Here is a 20,854-nt window from a genome sequence, read left to right on the forward strand (position 1 = left end):
ATGGGGCTCTCCTGCGGGATGGGGCTCTCCTGCGGGATGGGCCCCCCCCCGGGCCTGGGATCCCCCTGTGGCCACGGCTGCCTGTGACGCGTGCGGACAGGCAGGAGGGACAGGCAGGATGGTCGAGGCCAGGGCTGGGGTCTGTCCAGCCATGCTGCTGCAGCCTCTGGAGAGGTGCTGGGAGAGGGCTGGAGGGTGCACACCGTTCCCGCAAGCTTCTCCTCCGCCCCGCCGCCCCCGAGCTGGCTGACCCCGGCCCCAGGGGCGAGGTGCAGGCTGGGGCAGGGGGGGGCCGAGGTCCGGGGCACCCGCCGTTCCCTGCGCCTTTGCACCCCCTGCCCGCGGAGCGCGGCTACCCAGGCCAGCAGCCGCCCCCCCGTGCCCGCGGCTGCCGCGGGTCGCCCCACGGCCCCGCGGGTGGGAGCAGGGCTCGGGGCCGTGGGCAGGGAGGGCCGGGCTGTCCGGAGAAAGGCGCGAGGCGGCAGCGGGACCCCCCCCGCGGCCCTCGGAGCGGCCCCGCAGCGGCGGGGCAGCCCCCAAGGTCCCGTCCCGGGGGGCCGGGGCCGGCCCTGGAGCGGAGCCCAGCCGGGGCGGGGGCCCCGGTGGGGCCGGCCCCATCGCGGGCGGTGGGGCCGCGGGCGCTGGGCCCGTCCTCGCCGGGCCGGCTGCGGGGGCGAGCCGGGGCCGCTCGGCGCGGGGCGGCACGGGCCGGCCCCGGACACTTGGGCACGGCGCGGGGCGGGCCGGGGCGGAGAGGGGCGGCACGGCTCGGCACGGCTCGGCTCGGCTCCGCCGGCACTCGGCTGGACTCTCTCGCTCGGTGCTACTGGAGCTGCGCAGCCCGCAGGGACCAGAGGTACCGCCCGGGGCAGCCGAGCGGGGACCGGCCCGGCGCCGGCGGGGAGCGCGGCTCGGACCGGCGCGGCACCGGCGGCGCTGGGTTCGCCGAGCCGTGCCCGGCACCCGCGGAGCCAGCCCGCCGGTGTCGGGGCGCGGGCGGCCGCGGGCGGGCGGCGGGGCTGGGGGCGGGGGTGCGGCGGCGGGGCTGCCGCCGTCCCGGCCGCGTGGGGCGGGAGGGCTGCGCCGTGCGGGGCCGCGCGGAGCGGCGCCGGTGCGAGGGGCTGGGTGCCCGATGCGCGAAGGCTGTGGGGGACCCCAGCGACGAGGCTGCGTGGGGCCGCGCCGTGCCAACGCTGCCTGGGCCTGCGGGGGTGCCCGTCTCAGCGCCCCGTCCCCCGGCTGTCAGAGCATCTCCGTGCCGTGTCCGTGGGGTGCTGGAGGCACGGGCACGGCGGAGGGGGCCGTGCGACGCCGACAGCCGCGCCGCCGGTCCCCGTGGCAGAGCCAGCCGGCCCGCAGGGTGCCGCGGCGGGGCTGTGCTGTGTGCCCCAGCGTGCGGGCTGCGGGGGGCTTGTTTGCTGAGCTGTGCTTTACAAAGGCCGGCGGAGAGTCAGCATTTCCACGAAGATGGAATTTGCGGTAGCCCTTGGGAGAGAGGATGGATGAAGTGATGTGAGGTGTGAGGGCTGGGGGGGCACTCTCTCTTTGCTGGTGGCCCTGCATCTTCCCCGCTGCTCTCCAGAGAAGGTCACCTACGTCTCAGTAGCTCCGAGCAAGCTGCCTCGCTGCTCTGGGGTGCCTGAGTCCCCCAGACCTTTTGCTTGCCCCTCAGCCTGTCTGGGCTGTCCAGACCGTGTGGCTGATGGCTGCAGCGCCTGCACATTCCTCCAGGGTCGTTCCCTTCTGCCCACAGCTGGTTCCTCCCGGGGCTGCCCCTCCAGAGCCCAGGGGAGCCCAGGGTGGAGCAGGCAAGCTCCTGGCAGAGCTGAGGGCCCTGCCGTGTCCTGGGGAGACGGGTTGGTGGTAGGAACTGCAAAGAGCTGTACTATGACCTGCCCTGGTTTAGGGTGACAGCAGGGCAGGGGAACATCAGGTAGCCCAGTGGGGTCGGCAGGGGAAGGGTGGTGCAGCCCAGCATGCACTCAGTGGTCTGCCCCAACTGATGCCCCAGAGAGCCAGGGTGTGCTGTCTGCAGCAGTGTCCCTGTCACTGTCCAGGATGGGGGCATGTGGTGGTGGGATGGTGTGGATAGGCACCCTGCTGTCTGGGCAGTGAGAGGCAGTGAGCTCCCAGCCAGCGAGAGGTGGGTGACGATGAGAGGTGTCACCAAGCCTGCCAGAGTGGCCAGGCTCCTGTGGTGGCTGCCGGGCTGCTCCCTGGTGCAGTTCAGGTGTGGAGCCCTGCTGCCTTCTGGACCTTGGCTGTGCTCACTCCGAGCTCCAATCCCATGGGGTCCCTGCAGGCAGGGGGCTGGCTCGTCCCGGCATGAGTGGGCTGGGGGTGTTGGGGCTCCCCCAGCTCATGCACACACACTACTGGCACCCCAGGGCTGCTGGGAAGCAGGAAGAGCGAGGCAGGCTCATCCAGGCATCCGGAATTGCGAAAGGACCAGTGCTGGGCTGTGTATGCTGGGACCCTGGGGAGAAGGGGAGGGATGGAGCCCAGCGCCTGAAGCCATGGGACCCACCAGACCTTCTCCTGCCCCGAGTGCTAGGGATGCGACCCCACGCTCTCAGGGATGTCCCAGTGTGGGCCTCGCCGGAGTGTGACTGTGTCACCCCTTAACCTTCCCAAGGAAGGATAAACAGAGGGAGCTTCTTCCTTCTTGTGCTGGCAGGTTTCCCAGGTCTTCAGTCACTTGTGCTGCTCTTATCTGAGTCCTTCCAGTTGTCAGTGCCTGGGTTACTCCATGTCCCCATGTGTGTGTCTGAGGCAGCTGCTGAGAGAGCATGTTCCTGGGGGGCCCGTCGTGGCCTGGCCCTTCCCTGCTGCTGCAGCCTGGGATCTTGATCCATGTCACAAGGAAACCGGCGCTTGGCTGCCGTCACATATGCCAATCAAACATGCCAGCTTGCGGGGGGCCCCGCTTCTTCAGGAGCTGCCCCTTCCCGAGGTCTGTTTGCCGTTCACCAGGGTTTCGCTGGGGCAGACTGATGTCCCTCTCGGTGCCTGGTGGGTGCTGAATGGCACATGAGCTTTGAACAGTCCTTGGGAGCCAGGAGCCCCCCCTGGACTCCAGGCACCCCTCGTCAGCACCATTCAGCCCTGTTGGCACAGCCGAGCCCCTCCAGGAGGGCCAGCCTCTGTGCAAGGTGCTGTTAGGGGAGTGGAGCAATGGTGGGGGGCAGCCCCTGGCCAGGAGGGCTGCAGGCCCTGCCAGGGTGGCTGTGTCCTAGGGGAGCGTAGGAGCCCGTCGTCTGCTGGGACAGGCAGAGCCACTGGGGCTGGAAGTGGGAGTAGGCTAAGCAGTGCTGTGGCTCCTGCAGCTGCAGGGGCTCCTCTGCACTGAAGGGTCCCTGTGCCCGTGCCAGCCTCAGCAGCATGGGATTGAGGTCAGAGTGGTGCGGGGAGCCCCAGGGGTTTCAGCCCTGTGGGGCTCTTGGATGCCCCAGCACGAGCTGTGCCATGGGCTGGGAGGTGGCTCAGGGCCCTGCGTGCTCTTGGCCGGGACATTCCTGAGGTTTCCTGGGCAGTAGCAAGGACCTACGCTGCTCTCCGGCTCCCACGCCCAGCATTTGCTCAGGGCCAGCCTGTCCTCCTGAGCACTTTCCATTTGCAGCGTAAGTGCTGCTGTGCGTCTGAACCCACTTGCATGCCAGGGCAGGCACGTTCAGCACAGCGCGGCACGGCACAGGCCAGCGGCTCTGGCAGGAGCCCCAGTCCAAAAGGAGACTGTCCCTCGCTGAGCAGGCAGCTGGCAGCAGAATAGCTGAGGTGCTGGGGCAGGACTGTGCCCAGCTCCTGTCTAAGACGTACGGCGGCAGCAGCCAGGGGACATGCCTGGAAACCCCATCCCTGTCCCAGGTGATTCCTGGCCCCTGCCCATCCCACAGGGGATGCTGGCTGGCCATGCCCAGCCTGTCTGCACATTTCCAGGGGATGTGTGTGGTTCCTGCAGATTCCTGTTCCTCTGAAAGCACCAGCACTCACATCCTCCCACTGTGCTGCCTGCCGGTGGCACCAGCTGCCCTGGGTGCCAGTGGGCAGGAGCTGTTGCCCTTGTGGTACCAGTACTCTCAGCAGGACGAACCCACGGAGACTGGGCAAAGGGGCACACCTTCCCCTGGCCAGAGGTGGGAAGGAGATGGGAAACCGCCTTTGGGTCTCTTGTTCTCTGTGGTCAGCCCTCTGGGGTGGATGGCCCCCTTGGCTTGTCTGTCCCAGCCAAAGAGCCCCAGCCCTGGCACAGATCCTGTGCTTCCTGCCGTGCCAGCCAGCAGGGCTGCTGTCCCATAGGGCTGAACCCGGGAGATGCTGCGCATGGGTGAGCTGCATCTGCTGACCTGCAAAGCTGTGCCACAGCTCCCTGCACTGGCCCTGCCGGGGCTGGGGTGGGATGCCCGTCCAGGAGCAGCAGGCAGGACACGGAGCAAAGCCTGCCAGCAGAGTGGGGAAGTCGGGCAGCGTCACATGGCTGGGGCAGAGCAAACGCACTGCTTACCTTTCAGAAAATGGAAAAAGTGATCTGGACAACGAGAGCGCTGTTAGCCTGACCTCCCTGGCACACGGGCTCAGAGCACGTTCAGAGAGGGAGATAGCAGAGAAACAGGGAAACGGCTTGTGCCGTGCCACAGGGCGTCCTCACTGCCAGCCTGACAGCTGTCCCAGCTTGGCTGTGGGAAGTGCTGTGGGCCTGTGCAGACCTCAGCAGGGCATTTTACTGGGAATTTCCAAGATGAGTGGCAGGAGCTGAGGACAGGCTGAGCTGCAAGGGCAGAGGAGGAGCAGTGGGAATGTCTGGTCCTACATGCTTTGTTCCTGAATGCACAGGTTTAAATTTTCCTTGTACACAGGGATACAGGCTACATGATGCCATTTTACCAGGCTGTCCAGGTCTGTCCCCATCACAGTCCTGCACACTCCTGCTCCGTTCTGCCTTTGCAGACTGTACCAGGAAAGGACTTTTTTCCTCCTCCAGACATGGTTTTGCTTTGAAAAGCATGTGATCCTCACCAGCAAGCCCACTGAATGGTGACTTCCCCAGTTGTAACCACATTTTAGTTCCAGCAGGTGACCAGTTTTAATCCACTTAGTAGAAGGTGCACTGATTTTGTTGAGTGCTAATTATTCATTAAAAGGTGGTGCAAGATGAATTGAATGCCTTCCAGTCTCAGCCTGTTATATCAACACAGTTACTCCAATTAACCAAACCTGTGATCTCATAAAAGGTCATACCAGCCTTCTGACATGGGCTATTTCTGCAGAACTGTGGAGATTGGCATTAATTGTGCTGCCGTCCTTTAACGTGGCATTGACCCCGTTGCAAAACAGACTGGAGCCTGCCTGCAGTCCACATTATCTTGCTCATTCAGTGCAAGTGCTGGTGAAGCTTTAGCCCTTATGCGCCTGCAGCTTTCCCAGTCTCCCCAGGTGTGTCACGATTAGCGCTGAGAGGGCTCAAATCTCTGTGTCATGTGCGAAGTGGTGTAGCCCTGAGGATTTATAATGCTGCATTTGGGCAGGGGGGTGACCAATGGTGGAATAAGGGGTTTATTACTGCTGTGAGATGGTAAACTCATCCCTTTGCTGCTTTCCAGACAGAGCAGAGATGCAGATGGAGTGTTCCTACCCTGCCTGCCCCTGGCAAGCCCAGAGACCCCCTTTCCTGAGCCACTGGCAGGGCTGGGGTGGCTCTTTGTGCCTGCCCTCCTCTTTTCTCCTGCCAGGCTGATTAAAAAGTTCAGCAAAGCATTTCCCTGCTGCCTGCCCACAAATATGCTTCCTGCTGGGCTTTGTTTTGTTCTCGCAGAGCCGAAGCAGGCAGCTGAGGTGCAGGGAGCCCAAAGCCAGCTCCCACCAACCCCAGGAAGAGAGAACCAGGGCATCTTCCTGCCGGCTGCTGTGGCTCCATCAGTGCTGTGGTGTCCCCTGTGCCCCCAGCTGTGGTGGAGGGGAGCACCAGCCCCAGCGCTGGTGTGATTGCCCTGAGTGGGTCCCACTGTGACGTCTGGACCGGTGTTGTTGATCCGTGTCACCTCTCACCCTCTCTCCCTGAGCACCCCTGCAGGCACCACCCGGGTCATCATCCCAAGGGACTCACTGCTCTTAGTGACACCTCCAATGTGACAGATGCCCGAAGTGGCAGGCACGTAGCAGGGCTTGGCCCCTTCAGAGGTCTCTGCTGGTCCAATGGGCATGGAAAAGGGGCTGGCTTGGGGCACCATCCTGGTTCGCCCTTGCCTTGGGTCCAGGAGGCATTCCCAGAAGCTGAAGGGAGGACCAGGCCTCCAGCATAAGGAAAAGTGAGCAGTGCAGGGGTGGAGCCGATTCCTGCTAGCTGAGCCTCTGCTGAAACCCTGCCCCAGATGCTGGCGGGGTGGTGGGTCAGCCGTGCCAGCCCTCAGCCCGGTGCTGGCAGCCAGGCTGGCAGCAAGGCTCCGGAGAGGCTGTGCTGACCGAGTGGGGACTCCCTGGCCCCTTCACTGTGAGGACCCCTTTCCAAAGCCACTGCAGGGACGTTGCTGTCGCCCCGCAGGTGCAGAGGGGCCAGGAGCAAAGGGGCAACATGTGGACAGGCCTTAGTCCAGGGAAAGGGACTCTTACAACGTAGCACCTCAAGAGCAGCCACAGTGCCTGAGGGTGCCCCAATACACCCTCACAATCCTACCAAACTGGCACGCAGGCAGCAAGCAGCAAGCTGCGAGAGAGTGGGGACGAAGGCTTGCAGGGAAGCATGCTGGCACTGTGGGGAGGGTCTGTGGGAAGGGTCCCTGTGGCACAGCCCCAGGCTGGGAGCATGTGCAGGGTTTACATTTGTTTTCCTTCCTCTGTAAACCTTTAGCTAAATGTTGGAGTCCTAGATGGCTCCTACTTATGGGTAAGCCGGACCTTACTCTTTCTACCGTTATGTGCAGCATGCAGGATCTGCTCTGGGGTGGGGGAGGCAAGGCGCAGAGATGTATTTCTGGTGGGCCTGTCCTGGGCGGGAGGTCCCAGGTTTGTGGGTATGCTTCCCCACCTGTGGAAGGGGCTGGCTGGAAGGGTGGTGTGAGGCTGCAGCAGCGGGAGGCAGGCGGATCGCTGTGCTGTGGTGCTGGGGAAGCACCACAGCTTTGCCATCAAAAGCATGGCGAACCCAGCCTGGGGCAGGGCTGATGCTGCCCATGCAGAAATGCTGTTCCTGGGCTGCCGCGGCACACACGGGGTTAAAGTGGTCCCTGACAGGATAAATGGGAATACTGCACTGGGAGGGGAAGGCGGTTCACAGAGAAGTGTTTTCACTATTGTTTGCCGAGGGGACTGGTGCAGGAATACCTTATCTCCCTCAGGTATTCAGGGAGCCACAGATGTTATTGGAGGGCTGGAGAAACGCTGCACAGAGGAACACGAAAGGCTGGGCTGCGCGGCTCCTGGCAGGGGGCAGGAGTGGGGGCTGGCAGCTGCTGGTGACCGGCAGCTGTTGCAATGCTCCTGGTGGATCAAGCTCCTGGCCGGTCCGTCCGGGCTTTCCCTGGGCCCTGGTCCTGCTCCCGCTACCTCCGCTCTGTCAGCCGATCCCCCTCCTTTCCAGCTGACCCTCCAGGGGGTGACGCCACTGCCCTTTGGTGCAGATGTGACCTGGTGGCACAGTGGGATTTCATGGGGTTTCAGCAGTGGCTGCCCGCGGAGGGGTGCAAGGCTGGGGGAGCTGGGCAGAGCCCTGGCCTGCGGCAGCCTGGGGGTGCCAAGCTGGTGCAGGGGGCACTGGGTGGGCAGTGAGAGTGGGCTGGCTCCGGCCAGGGCTGAGATGCGCAGGCGTGCTGGTACGGAGCGGAGCTGCGTGTGAGCAGGGGGTTCAGCTGGCAAGTGGCTGGATCAGGGGGGGCTGGTGCTACAGCACGGCTCATGCATCCTGCGTCCCCTGACCCTTTCTGCCCTTGCAGAGCCGTGCTGCCATGGGAAGCTGTGGCACGTGGGCATGGCAGGAGCTGCTGGTGCTGCTGAGCAGCGTGTGGCTGTGGGTGGGCAGCGCCCAGCCCACCCTGCCAGGCCCCACGCACACCCCCAGACCCCAGCTGAAGTTTCGCCTGGCTGGCTACCCACGCAAGCACAACGAGGGCCGCGTTGAGGTCTTCTACAATGATGAGTGGGGCACCATCTGCGATGACGACTTCACGCTGGCTAACGCACATGTGCTGTGCCGGCACCTCGGCTTTGTGGCTGCCACCGGCTGGGCCCACAGTGCCAAGTATGGCAAAGGCATCGGTAAGACGGGGGTGGTGGGGCACAGTCCCCCATACTGCACGGGTTGGGAGCATCCTGGCTGTGGCTGCATGTCAGGGGCAGGGCGCGTGCTGCAGCAGGTTTGCATGCACTGCTGGGTGGGGGCAGGGTGGGAGCAGGCAGGTCTTATGTTTGCTGAGTGCCTGGCGCTGCGCGTGGCCGTAGAGTGCAGAGGTGTCACAGGCTGTGCTGCAGGTGAGATGCTGTACAGACCCCAGGGTTCATGTTACGTGGGGGCTTTATACCTGGCAGAGCAGCCCCTTGGGGAGGTGGAAAGCCCCCATCTGCAGATTCCCCACTCAGGGCTTTACTAGTGGCATTTTGCCGGTTTCGGCTTTGTGCTGAGGGAGGGCAGCCCCCAGCCCAGCATCCACGCTCCTGCTGCACACCTGCGTGGCTCCTGGTCTTGCTCAGTGGGCACCTTCCCTGCTCCCAGGGGGTGCTGCATGTGCTTGGTCGCCCCCTCACCCCAGCCCTGGTGTCTGACAGGGCGGATCTGGCTGGACAATGTGAATTGTGCTGGAGGTGAGAAGAGCATAGGGGACTGCAAACACCGGGGCTGGGGGAACAGCGACTGCAGCCACGAGGAAGATGCAGGTGTCATCTGCAAGGATGAGCGCATCCCAGGCTTCAAGGACTCCAACGTCATTGAGGTGAGGAAGCTGCTGGCCAGGGTGGGCAGTTGGTGCTGCCCAGAATCACACAGAGCTGCCTGCCGGGAGCCCTGCCGTGGGGCAGCCTTACTGTGGGGCAGCCCTGCCATGGGGCAGCCCAGCCTGGCCTCAGTCCACCCTGAATAGTCGGGAGGCAGCTGTCCCACCGGGCACGGGCAGGGTCCTGTGTGCAGGACCAGGGGAGCCTGTCAGTGCCTTCCCTCAGCCCTAGCACACGGACTGTCCCCACAGAGAGGGGGGTGTGCTGCCCCGCTGCCCTGGCTCCCGGGACCCGTGGTGCCCCTGAGTCGGGTGGGCACCTACTTCCCCGGGGTGCCCCCAGCCCAACCCGGCTCTGGGGCTGCAGCCGGCACATCCCTGCCATGCGTGGGAGCGTGGTGCTGCCTTGGTGTCCCCCGAGCATCCCAAGCTGCCGCTTCTCCCAGCAGCTCCTCCGAGCCAAGGGGTCTGTCTCTCACCTCTGCAGCCTGTTTTCTTCTTTCTCGTGACTGCTGGGGACGCTCGGGCCCCGACCTGCCCCTCCACCCTGCACCTCTCCAGCACGCCTGGCCCCTCCCTCTCGCCTTCTCTCTTCCAGGCTCTCTGTTTCTCAAACCATCTCTTGTGGCTGCCCTTGGTCTTCCGGGCTGGGGCCCCTGTCCCACCCCCAGACACAGTGCCTGTGGAGGACGAGGCTCTGCTCGGGATGTGGCTGGGGTGTGGGAACATGGCACAGCTCTGGGCATGGGACAGCAGGGCTCCAGCAAGGCGAGGGGGGCTGGGGCAGTGTCCTGCCAGCTGTGCCTGTGTCTTGGCAGGCCCTGCTGCCATCCTGCTCTGGGTGGGTGCCTGGGCATGGGGGGGTCTGAGCACCCTCCCTCCAGGTGCAGGATCCCAAGGCGACGGGATGGCAGTGCTGGCTCTCCTGGCTGCTGCACCCGGAGGACAGGGGGATGTGGGGCGCTAGCTGCACAGGATGGGATGAGGTTCTTGGCTGCCCAGGGCTGTCAGATGTGGCCTGCAGGGATGCAGGACCTGGCAATACCTGTTCCTCACCTGGGACTGGGGACCCCCTCTCCTGCAGGTGCCTGTGTCCTCAGGGCACCCCCAGGAAGGGGCTGGCAGGGAGCCAGAGCAGAGGGGTACAGTGCGAGCCAGGGTTGACCTGTGTGCACCCTACAGACTGAGCAGAGCCACGTGGAGGAGGTCCGGTTGCGGCCGGTGGTGTCTGGGGCCCGGAGGCAGCTGCCGGTGATGGAGGGCATTGTGGAGGTGCGCTACAAGGATGGCTGGGCACAGATCTGCGATGAGGGCTGGGACAGCCAGAACAGCCGTGTCGTCTGTGGCATGATGGGCTTCCCTGCTGAGAAGAAGGTCAACAGGAACTTCTACAAGTGAGTGAGTCCGGCAGGGAGTTGGGGTTTTGGAGCAGAGCTGGGGGCATGGGGCTGGGGACAGTGCCAGTGACATGGTGCAGTGCTGGAGGGCAGAGAGGGGTCACGCCATTGGGTGCTGTGGCTCCCCAGTATAAGTCCCATCTCTGCTGCTCACCAGTCCCAGCCCCAGCTGGCCATATGGGTGCTCACTCACCAAGCCCGGGGGCCGTGGCATAGCTGAGGGGCCACGGCTGCCCACCTGCCCTATGCACTACTGCAGAGGCTGCTCCCAGAGGGCAGCTCTTGCTCCCTGGCAGTGGTGCACGTCCACATTTCCCCCGGCGCAGGGCACACGGGTCCTCGTCCGAGGGGAGGTTTGCAGCCCAGCCAGGCAGGGATGCTCCAGCAGCACCACGACCTGAGTGAGAGGTACAGGGCTGTGGGCACAGACACACTGCCTGCAGCGTGGTGCCCAGCGTGGTGCCCAGCACTGCATGCACCCCTGACCGGGCAGCTGGTGGTGTTGCTCCCACAGGCGGTTGAAGCGTGCAGCCAGGATGAAGGGCTGGAGCCTGAGGCCAGGCAGCAGGTAAGGGGCTGGGGCGCCCCATCTGCTGAGCCCTTGGCAGAGATGGGCTGTCTGGCCCTGCCAGTCTCTGCCGTTAGAATAGATCCTGGCACAAATGGATCTGGACGGAGCAGACTGATGGCCTGGGCTGTGCTGGGCAGGCAGGACAAACCACCCTGGTGGGACCTGCCTGTGTGCACCGGGGTCCCCCATCCCCGGCAAGAGACAGTCTTTCTCCCAGGCTGGCTGTGCCCCAGGCAGAGCAGCCCCCATCCCACACACCAGGCAGGAATCCTGGCATGGGGGCCATGGTCTGCAGCGCAGACCCACTGTGGGCAGGATCCCCTGGGAGCGGTGGAGGGGGCTGCGGCATCCTGTGCTGCAGCCCCATGGGGACCAGGAGGCCTCGGAGAAGAGCCATCTCTCCTGGCAGATGGGGAGGGAGGGCTGTGGAAATGGGCTGCTTTCTGCAGAAAGCAGCAATGGGGAAGCTGGAAAGGCTGCTCACCCCTCCATTCCCCACGGGGCAGGGTGGGCTGGTGTGGGCATGAGAGCACTTGCTCAGCGGTCCTAGCAAGGCTGGTGACCAGGGTGATGGGCACAGCAGTGCGAGCAGCAGTGCTGGTCACCAGGGTGACGGGCATGGTGCAGCAGGTCTTTCCCTGAGTGCTGCATCTGCTTGGGATCTCTTGCACCTTCTCCCACCCTGCTTTTGCTGCCTTTCTGCCAGTCCCAAGGGATAGCCTGGCTGCCCTTTCCCTCTGTCCCTGAACCTTGCTGCCCAGTTTGGCTGTGGGTGCAGTGAGCCAGAGCCCATCTTCTCTGGGCTAGGGCATAGCACCTCTCGCCTGAGCCCACTGCCACACAGAGACATTTCTCTGTCCCCAGCATACAACCTTACCCTGGTCCCACCACCTTCCCTGGTGCCGAAGGTGCCCTACACTTTGGACCAGTTGCGAGCTCTTCAGTGTGACACTTACCAGTTTTGTCCTCACCAGCTCCTGCAGCTGTGCATGCCCTGGTGGTGGAAAGGCAGACGGGGCCAGCCCCTGGGGTCTCCTCAGACCCCCACCCACAGGTCCCACTCACTGCAATGTGCTGTTATTTGTCTGGTTTGGTGCTAACTGCCCCTTTTCCAATGAGCGGGTATTTCCCGGGCAGCACTGGGTGAAATGCTTTGTGAAGTCCATGAACTGCGGTCTGCTCCCTTCCCTCGGCTTGGAGCAGGAGCTGTCTCCTGAAAGCCACACGTTCGTTTGCCAGGACTTATCAATTTGTGGCTGCGTGACTGCAGTCGCATGTGGAGTCACAGGCTGATCCAGGCTGGAAGGGGAATCCTGGTCCAACCCCCGTGTGCAGCAGGGCCAGCTGCGGGTCAGCCCAGGACTTCATCCCAGTTGGCTTTTGAAAACCTTCAGGGATGGAGACCCCACAGCCTCATGGCCTCTGCTCCAATGCTGAACAGCCCTCATGGGGAAAAAGTTTTCCTGGCACTGAGTTTAAACCTCACATTGCCAATCACGCCTGTTTTCTCTCGTGCTCTTCCTTCCCGTGGCTGAAAGAGCCGGGCCCTGGCTCCCTGACAGCCCCTTGGCAGGGGCGGGTCGGCTGCTGCCAGAGCCCCCCCCCCCCAAGCCATCTCAGCCCCAGGCTGGATGTGCACCCTCTCCTCCCTCCCCAACCACCTGGGTGGCTCTGCCCGGGGCTCGCAGCACTTAAGTGATGTCTGACTGTACTGGGGACCCAAAGCCAGGTGCTGGATCGAGCTGTGGTTTGAGGAGTGTGAATGGGTGCTGGTGGCCTCCGGCTGACTTGTGTGAATCCTGGTTCCCGGCAGCCCTGTGCTGTGTCCTGGGGCTCACTGGGCCGTGCGGGCTGACACAAACATGCCACCAGGCAGCAGGGTCAGTCAGTTGCCAGACTCAGTTTTGCCTTGTCCCTGGTGGGTGTCAGTCCCCTGCCATGTTTTGGGGTGCTCTGCTCTTCACTCCTTGTGGTCCCTGGGGATTTGGCCCTGCTCGGCATCTTCCTGCCTGAGTGAAGCAAAGCATTTGAGTGTGTTGGGACTATACCTATGTCATGTGTGCACCGGGCCCTGGGCAGCTGCCTCTTCTCCACACTACTCAATGTGCATCTCGCAGGCAGCGCGTCCTTGCAAGCCTGCAGGGAGTCTCACGGTGCCCCGTGGCACTGGGGAGAGCCCCCGCTGCCTGCGCCGCTTGCTGGGTGCTGTCCTTGCTGGGCATCCTGCTCCCCTTGGAGCATCGCACAGTGATGTTGTCTGGTGTCTGGGCAAGGACATGGGCACACCTCACTTGTACCCAACAGATCAAATAGCTGCCACTGGTGTTTGATCTTCTGCTGTGTGACAAGGCAGCACGGGATGTTGCTGCATCCGGCACAGTTTCCTGGGGTGAATGTGGGCATGTGGGCAGGAAACTGCATCATTGCTGTGAAGGCAGTTGTGTCACATTGCTGGCAGCAGATGATGCTGTTGCATCCATGCGTGCCATGAAGAGGACGTGCATGAGTCTCCTGCGGGGCCAACATGCCCAGTCCAGCTTTCAGTGAAGCCAGGGCAGGCTGTCCTCCCCGTGTCACTGCAGCTGGTGGAGGTGACAGTCCCGGGCTCCTTGATGGTTGTTTTCTGTTTTCCAGGCTGGCCTCCAAATCTCAGCCTAAACAAAAGCACAGGGAGGATGTAGGGTCCAAGAAGAGGTAAATGGCTCCAGTGGGGAGCCTGAGTGCCAGGAGCCCCGCTCAGTCCTGCCGGAGCCATGCGTGTCCCCGTGCTGCTGGGGACAAGGGGCTGGCAACTGGCAAGGGGAGGGTGCCCTGCAGGCATGGCACGCCTCTCTCTGGGGACCGTGCAAGGGGCACCGACAGTGAGTGCCGCCACAGGCAGGGTGGCTGTTGACACCTCTGCTGCCAGCTGACCGTGCTGGTTGTGTGTCAAGGCTCCTCTCTCCTTGCAGGCTCTTCACGGAGCGGCAGCAGCTCAACTACCGCCTGCACTCTGTGTCCTGTGTGGGGACGGAGGTGCACCTCTCCATGTGCACCTTCGAGTTCTACAGGGGCAATACCTCGGCCGCCTGCAGGGCTGGCATGCCCGTGGTCGTCAGCTGTGTGCCTGGGCCCCTCTTTGCCACTGGCAATGCCCACAAGAAGAAGCAGCGCCAACAGCAGCAGGGCCAGGTGAGCCCCATGGGGAGGGGGCCGAGTCCTGCAGTGGCCCACAGCTGGCCACTGTCCTGCTGCAGGGCCCTGTCCCCTGGGCTGCACCTGCGGGCGGGCATGTGGGTCTCTGGGTGACCGACTTGTGGAGCAGGATTAGGGACAGTGCCCTGTCCTTGCACATCCCTGGACTCATGGCCAGCAACCTCTGTGCTGCACTGTGTTGTGCCACGCCATGCTGTGCTGCACCGTGCCGTTCAGCACTGTGCCACACCATGCTGTCCTGTACCATGCCCTGACCCTGCTCCCCTGCAGCCACGGATCCGGCTGAAGGGCGGCGCCAAGGTCGGCGAAGGCCGTGTCGAGGTGCTCAAGAGCAGTGAGTGGGGCACGATCTGTGACGACCGCTGGAACCTGCTGTCAGCCAGCGTAGTGTGCCGTGAGCTGGGCTTCGGCAGCGCCAAGGAGGCCCTCACTGGGGCACGCATGGGCCAAGGTGAGGGCGCTGGCGCTGGGGGGCCAGGTGTCACCTTCCTGGGTCTGCAGACAAGGCACTGGTCCAGGCACAAGGCTCTTCTGGGCTGAGGGGAGCCACAGCTGGGCTTGTCCCATGGGCACCAGGCTACCAGTGGCGTGTGGTGCAAGGCTTGCCCTGAGCATCCCCCAGGGACTGTGGCTACGCCTCCGTGCTGCCCTGGGCAGTAGCTGCGGGGGCCAGGAGCCTGTGGGGCTCCCCTGATGCACGCTGAGCGGCAAGGGCAGCCATGGGGCAGGATGGCCATGACTGTCCCTGTACCACTGGGCCCTGATCCCTGCTGGCCCCCTGGCAGGGATGGGGCCCATCCACATGAATGAGGTGCAGTGTCTCGGCACCGAGAAGTCCCTCTGGAGCTGCCCCTTCAAGAACATCACGCAGGAGGACTGCAAGCACACGGAGGATGCGGCCGTCCGCTGCAACATCCCCTACATGGGCTACGAGAACCTGGTGTGCACTGTGAGGGGCTGCCAGCATCTGCGGAGCCACGGTGCCTGGTAGCTCCCGGCATCGGGGTCCCCGGAGCGGGGTGCTGGGGGAGGGCCCAGGGGACCCGCTGTAGGATGACCCATCATCTCTCCTCCTCTGCGCCCCATCACACACTCCACACACATTTTGCCCTGGTCTGAAGCAAGGGCTGCCCAGGGGGGCTTGGGGATTTTGGAAGTGGGAGTCCCAAGCTTCACCATGTGAGGAGAGGGTGGAAGCAAGGCCACGGGGGGCTCTGGGTGCCCTGCTGGGGGGGTGGGGCAGCTGCTCCCTGCTGTTCTCCCTGCTGCCAGCTCCCCAGCAGGAGCACCAGAAAAAAAAATCGCTGTGGGCCAACCAAGAGAGATTTTTTTTTTTTTTTGCTGATGATGAAATGAGCAAATGGAGCCGTGTGTTCCTGATTGCCCTGGCCTGTCATTTCATCCACTTTTGGCTTTTTAATAATTTTTAACTCTCTTATACTTGTTCATTTCTGAAATGAGAATGCCATTTCAAAATGAACCCTTTTCCCTGCTTTGGTGAGAGAATTCCCAAACTCACAAGCATTTTCTTGGCCCCAAACATGCCATTTTTGGGGAGTTCCCTGCCGACTGAAGCTGTGCCTGGCTCTGCTCAGCTGCTGGCTGCCGCCCCAAAGCCCCCAGCCCCCGGCCGGTCAGGGCCCCGCAACACAGCCCTGGCTGCACCAGGGAGGGGGCAGGTGCTGCAGGGAAAGGGGCTGAGGAGAACTGTCCTGTGGGATGTGGCCCCAGCAGCCAGAGCATCGGTTGTGATGACGATGCTGCTGCCACTGCTTTTCTCTGCAGATTCGGCTGAGCGGGGGCCGGAGCCGCTTTGAGGGGCGGGTCGAGGTGGCGGTGAGGGCTGGCGATGGGGACCAGCCCCGCTGGGGTCTGGTCTGCGGCGAAGGCTGGGGTACGCTGGAGGCGATGGTGGCCTGTCGCCAGCTGGGTCTGGGATTCGCTAACCATGGCTTACAAGTAGGTGCCAATGCCAGCTTGGCCAGGGCAGCAAGCTGCCACCACCACTGCTCCGCAGGGATGGGGACGGGGACAGGGATGGGACGGGGATGGGGTGGGGGGTGGCATGGAGTGGGGTGCCTGCTCATGGCCCCAGGCCTTCCCCGCAGATCCGCCTAGCTGGCGGGAGGACGGCGTTTGAGGGCCGCGTGGAGGTGAAGCGAGGCAGTAAGTGGGGCACAGTGTGCAGCGATGGCTGGACCACCAAGGAGGCGATGGTGGCCTGTCGTCAGCTCGGCCTGGGCTACTCCCTGCACGCAGTGACGGTAGGTGCTGGTGGGGAAGCCCCTGGTGATGCCACAGCAAGCACAGGTACCACCACTTCCCGGATGGCCATGGGGATGTATGGGGGAAAGGGGATGCAGGCACGGTGTGCCGCAGGGTGGGACCCTGAGGGTAGCCCGGGTACGTGGGCAGGGCTGTGCTGGGGCAGGGTGCTGGCTGCGGCCTGGGTGCGTGGGAGCCGGGGCACCTGTGGCCGCCAGCCCTGCCACCCAGCCTGTCTCGCCCCCTCCCCAGGAGACATGGTACTGGGATGCCAGCAACGTGACGGAGATGGTGCTGAGCGGGGTGAAGTGCGCCGGCCATGAGATGTCCCTGAGCCACTGCCAGCACCATGGCACCAGCCTGAACTGCAGGAACACGGGCACACGCTTTGCCGCAGGTGTCATCTGCTCTGAGAGTGAGCAGTGATGGGGTCTGCGGGCGATGGGGTCTGCGGGTGGTGGGGTCTGCAGGCAATGGTGCTGCGGGGCCAGGGGTTGCAGATAAAGCGGCTGTGAACAATGGGGTGCAGGCAGTGGGGTTTGCAGATGGCGGGGCTGCAGGGTCAGCCTGTGCCCAGCCAGTGGGGAGGGCACGTACTCCCACGGCCGGCTCAGCCCTGCCTGCGCTGGCCGCTCACCCTGTCCCTGCTGAGCAGCAGGATGGCCGCCTGTCCCTGAGCAGCCATATGCTCCCCAGCTGCCTCCGACCTGCTGCTGCATGCCCCGCTGGTGCAGGAGACAGCGTACATCGAGGACCGGCCGCTGCACATGCTGTACTGTGCCGCCGAGGAGAACTGCCTCTCCAGCTCGGCCCGCCTGGCCAACTGGCCCTATGGGCACCGTCGCCTGCTCCGCTTCTCCTCCCAGATCCACAACAACGGCCGCGCAGACTTCCGCCCCAAGGCTGGCCGACACTCCTGGGTCTGGCACGAGTGCCACCGGTGGGTGTGCAGCACAGGCAGGGACAGGGGGCATGCAGCAGGGGATCGGCCAGGGCCAGGGGTTGGGGGAGGAGAGGGCGATGGTGCTGCTGTGGTGGGCCAGGCGAGGGTGATGCCAGGTGAGGCACAGGCTGGGTCAGGCACCTTCTGCTGCCCAGCATCCAGTTTTGCCTAGTTGGGCTCAGGGCTGTCCCTGAATGAGCAGTGTTGGGGCTGGGGACCTGGGGGGCGGGGGGGCAGGGACGGGGCTGTAGGCTGTGCCCTACAGCTGAGTGTCCCCCCAGCTCGCCTGGGCCAGCCACATCCCCTGCTGGGGCAGGACCTCGAAGCACTGCAGCCTCGGGGTGGGGGCTGAGGGGACCCTCCCTGACAGCGAGGGGCCAGGCAGGTGGCGGAGAGGGGTGGACACGCTGCAGGGCAGGCGAGACTGCTCCGCGGGTCTCCTCCCCCGCACCGAGCGTCCCCCCAGCTCCCCAGCGTCCCCCCAGCTCCCCAGCGTGGGGGCACTGGCACAGCCGGGTGGTGCGGGCTCCCTCCTGCAGGCACTACCACAGCATGGACATCTTCACCCACTACGACATCCTGACCCCCAACGGCACCAAGGTGGCGGAGGGACACAAGGCCAGCTTCTGCCTTGAGGACACCGAGTGCGAGGAAGGTGGGTGCCCTGAGGCCCTGCGGCACTGTCCCTGACCGTGTCCCCGCTGCGGGGCCACCCAGCCCCAGTTGCTGCGAGCATGGGGGCTGCAGCGGGGACAAGCCACGCTCTCATCCTGCCCGCAGACGTGGCCAAGCGGTACGAGTGTGCCAACTTCGGGGAGCAGGGCATCACCGTGGGCTGCTGGGACCTGTACAGGCATGACATCGACTGCCAGTGGATCGACATCACTGATGTCAAGCCAGGCAACTACATCCTGCAGGTGCTGCAGCCCAGCTGCCCCTGGCCCCTCTTGCAACCCTCTGCCCCTGCACCTCCGGCTCTCTGTGCTGGGAGAGCAGCCACCCGGCCCTCTCTCCCCCACCCTCTGAGCAGGCTGGAGCACGCCAGAGCTGACGGGGTGTGTGCTGGTGTGGGACAGCATCTGTCCTCCTGCCCAGAGACACGCGGGAGCTGCTCAGGCATGCCTTGGCCCCAGTTTTCCTGCTCTGAGCAACAGTGGTCATGGGCACGTGGTGCACAGTGACAGGGCCAGCCCCCCACAGCGGCAGCTGCCAGCTCCTCGGAGCCCTCCAGCACATCCCACTGCAGCTGGGTAGATGTGTCCTGCTGGGGCTGGGGGGGCCTTGTCACAGGCAGCAGCTCCTCAGTGACCAGGTGTGGGGCAGGGGGCTGTGACCCTCACTATCGGTGCCCCACAGGTCGTGATCAACCCCAACTTCGAGGTGGCAGAGAGTGACTTCACCAACAATGCCATGAAATGCAACTGCAAGTACGACGGGCACCGCATCTGGGTGCACAGCTGCCACATCGGTAACAGCCCCGGGACATGGCACTGGGGGCAAGGGCACGCTGGGGCAGTGGGTGGCCAGGCAGGGGTGGCGCAGGAGTAGGGCAAGGGGGCTGCAGGAAGCAGTGGGGCTGGGGACAGGGTGTCTGGGTTGGTGCAGGCTGACAGGGCTTTGGGCCCTGGCGGCAGCTGTGGTGGGAGCCAGGGTGGCAGCAGGGCAGGTGACCTGCAGCACCAGAGCTGACAGCTCTTGCCCTCTGCCCACCCAGGCGATGCGCTTAGCGAGGAGGCCAACAAGCGGTTTGAGCAGTACCCGGGTCAGCTCAACAACCAGATTTCATAGGGCCCTGGCCCCCGGGAGATGGGCATCTCCCTCCCTCACCCTGCACGGGTGGGAGGAAGCTGCTGGGGGTCCAGCGGGGAGGCCTCATGCCCGGTACCACTGCCACCGAGTCCTGCCGGGGACTGCTTAGGACTCACTGTCACCAGCTGCCCTTCCCCACCTCGGGGAGCTGGTGCTGGAGCACCGCGCACCGGCACCTCCCAGCCTGGGGCCACCGCCCCGACCACTGGCCAGAAGACTCCGTGCCCATGTCCCCAGGGCTGTGGCACATGGATTATGGTCCCAGAGGTCCTGTACCCTCCACCATGCCCTGCTCTGCACCCAGCCTCTGCCATCCCAGCTGCACCCCACCTCCTGCTCCCCCATTCAGCCCTGGTTCCTCTCACCCTACAGCCCTCCCTAGGGCTCTGCTCTCAGCCAGCCCCAGGACTTACTGCCCCCACACAGGGACCTGCACCCCCACACGGCCCCAGCCGAGGCCCAGCGAGCCCCTGGTCCCCTGGGAGCTCCTGGTCCCCTGGGGATGGTGTGGCTGCCACTGCCCTGCCAGCGCTGCCTCCAGCTGCCCGGCAGTGGCTCCCACACCCATCTCTTAGTTGTAATTTTATTTTCTCTATAAAGTTGTCAGTTCTATTTCCCCAGTGCCTGCTGGCTCTTCTCTGGGGTGGGACGAGGAGTCTGGCAGGACCAGGAGGCACAATGCAGCTCATGCTGCAGGGCTGGCCAGCATGCTCCAGCTGAAAGTCTGGGAGCTACTCCCCGACATTCCCTGCACCCACCTCCAATACCCACACGGAGCATGGAAGCTCCCTCCTGCCCACGCAGCCCTGGCTGGGCAAGGACCACCCCACACCAGTAGCCCAGCAGCTGCCTGCACCACCCTGACCCAGTGCTGGGCTGGAGAAAGATGGTACTGGTCCTTCTGGGAGAAGCCCGTGTGGGCAAGAGGAAGGGGCCAGCAGGAGCCCAAGCGTAGCTGCTCTGGCCTGAAGCAGCCTCACAGCACCACACCAGAGGGAACAGACAGGGCCACCCTGGCACAGCAGGGACGTGGTGAAGTGCTGGTTCTCCCACACCAGATGCAACACAATGTTACCGAGCAGAAATCCCACCACAGGGCTGTGACCCACAAGGACTGCAGGCTCGCTGCAGAGATGTGCTGCCTTGACTGGCATGGAGGGAGCAGAGATGCTTGGGGCAGAGACCAAGGACATGGCAAAAGTGCAAAGGGAGGGACACCTCAGCTCCTGCAGCTCTCACACCTCAGCCATTGGCAGCACAGCTGCAGCCACCTCCGCGTTGCTGAGGGACAGACTGCGCCCGGGGAGGAGAGGGGCAGCCGGTGGCTGTGGCGGGGCAGGCCCTGGCTCCATGCAGTGGAAAGCACTGCGGTCAGCGCTGCCAGAGCAGCTATGTCAGAAACGCTGCCCGGCGTCTCAGCTATTTCCCCTGCGAGCAGCCGGCTGGGGCTTGCCGGGGGAGCAAATTCCTCTGGCGAGGCCAGGGCTGCCTGAAAAGAGGCCTGTTCTCCAGGGCGGGAGGAGCACAGCAGGGAGAAGCAGCTCAGAGCCGCCCTTCGCCACAGCACCCCCAAGGAACTGTGCTTCTTTCATCTCCTAAAAATAGCAGGCAGGGGCGAGGGCTCGGGAGCCCCGTCACAGGCAGGGCCTGGCTCAACAGGCACATTCCTCTTGCTGGAGCTGGGCTGGACACGGCACCTCAAGGCAGCCTTCACCACAGAGCTGCCTGACTGCTGCAGCCTCTGGCAGGAGCCTGAGCA

At 64.2% G+C, this 20,854-nt stretch overlaps 1 protein-coding gene across 3 annotated transcripts; it reads left to right on the plus strand.

The window, feature by feature from the left end:
- Positions 1 to 345: 345 nt before the first annotated feature.
- Positions 346 to 19,711, plus strand: LOXL3 (lysyl oxidase like 3). 3 transcript variants are annotated; one of them, XM_080372410.1, is made up of 15 exons: positions 346 to 856; positions 7,923 to 8,244; positions 8,752 to 8,915; positions 10,098 to 10,309; positions 13,835 to 14,054; positions 14,349 to 14,529; positions 14,864 to 15,018; positions 15,864 to 16,037; positions 16,187 to 16,342; positions 16,596 to 16,758; positions 17,040 to 17,283; positions 17,826 to 17,941; positions 18,067 to 18,203; positions 18,643 to 18,754; positions 19,001 to 19,711. In XM_080372410.1, the coding sequence occupies exons 2-15, from the start codon at positions 7,935 to 7,937 to the stop codon at positions 19,072 to 19,074; spliced, it is 2,418 nt and encodes an 805-aa protein (XP_080228536.1). In that variant the 5' UTR covers positions 346 to 856; positions 7,923 to 7,934; the 3' UTR covers positions 19,075 to 19,711. The 3 variants fall into 3 exon arrangements, with proteins under 3 accessions (XP_080228536.1, XP_080228538.1, XP_080228537.1); XM_080372412.1 differs by lacking the exon at positions 15,864 to 16,037 and having other exon boundaries at positions 347 to 856; XM_080372411.1 differs by lacking the exon at positions 16,187 to 16,342 and having other exon boundaries at positions 352 to 856.
- Positions 19,712 to 20,854: the final 1,143 nt, after the last annotated feature.

Source organism: Falco punctatus (genome assembly GCF_963210335.1).
Source record: "Falco punctatus genome assembly, chromosome: 1".
Lineage (NCBI taxonomy): Eukaryota > Metazoa > Chordata > Aves > Falconiformes > Falconidae > Falco > Falco punctatus.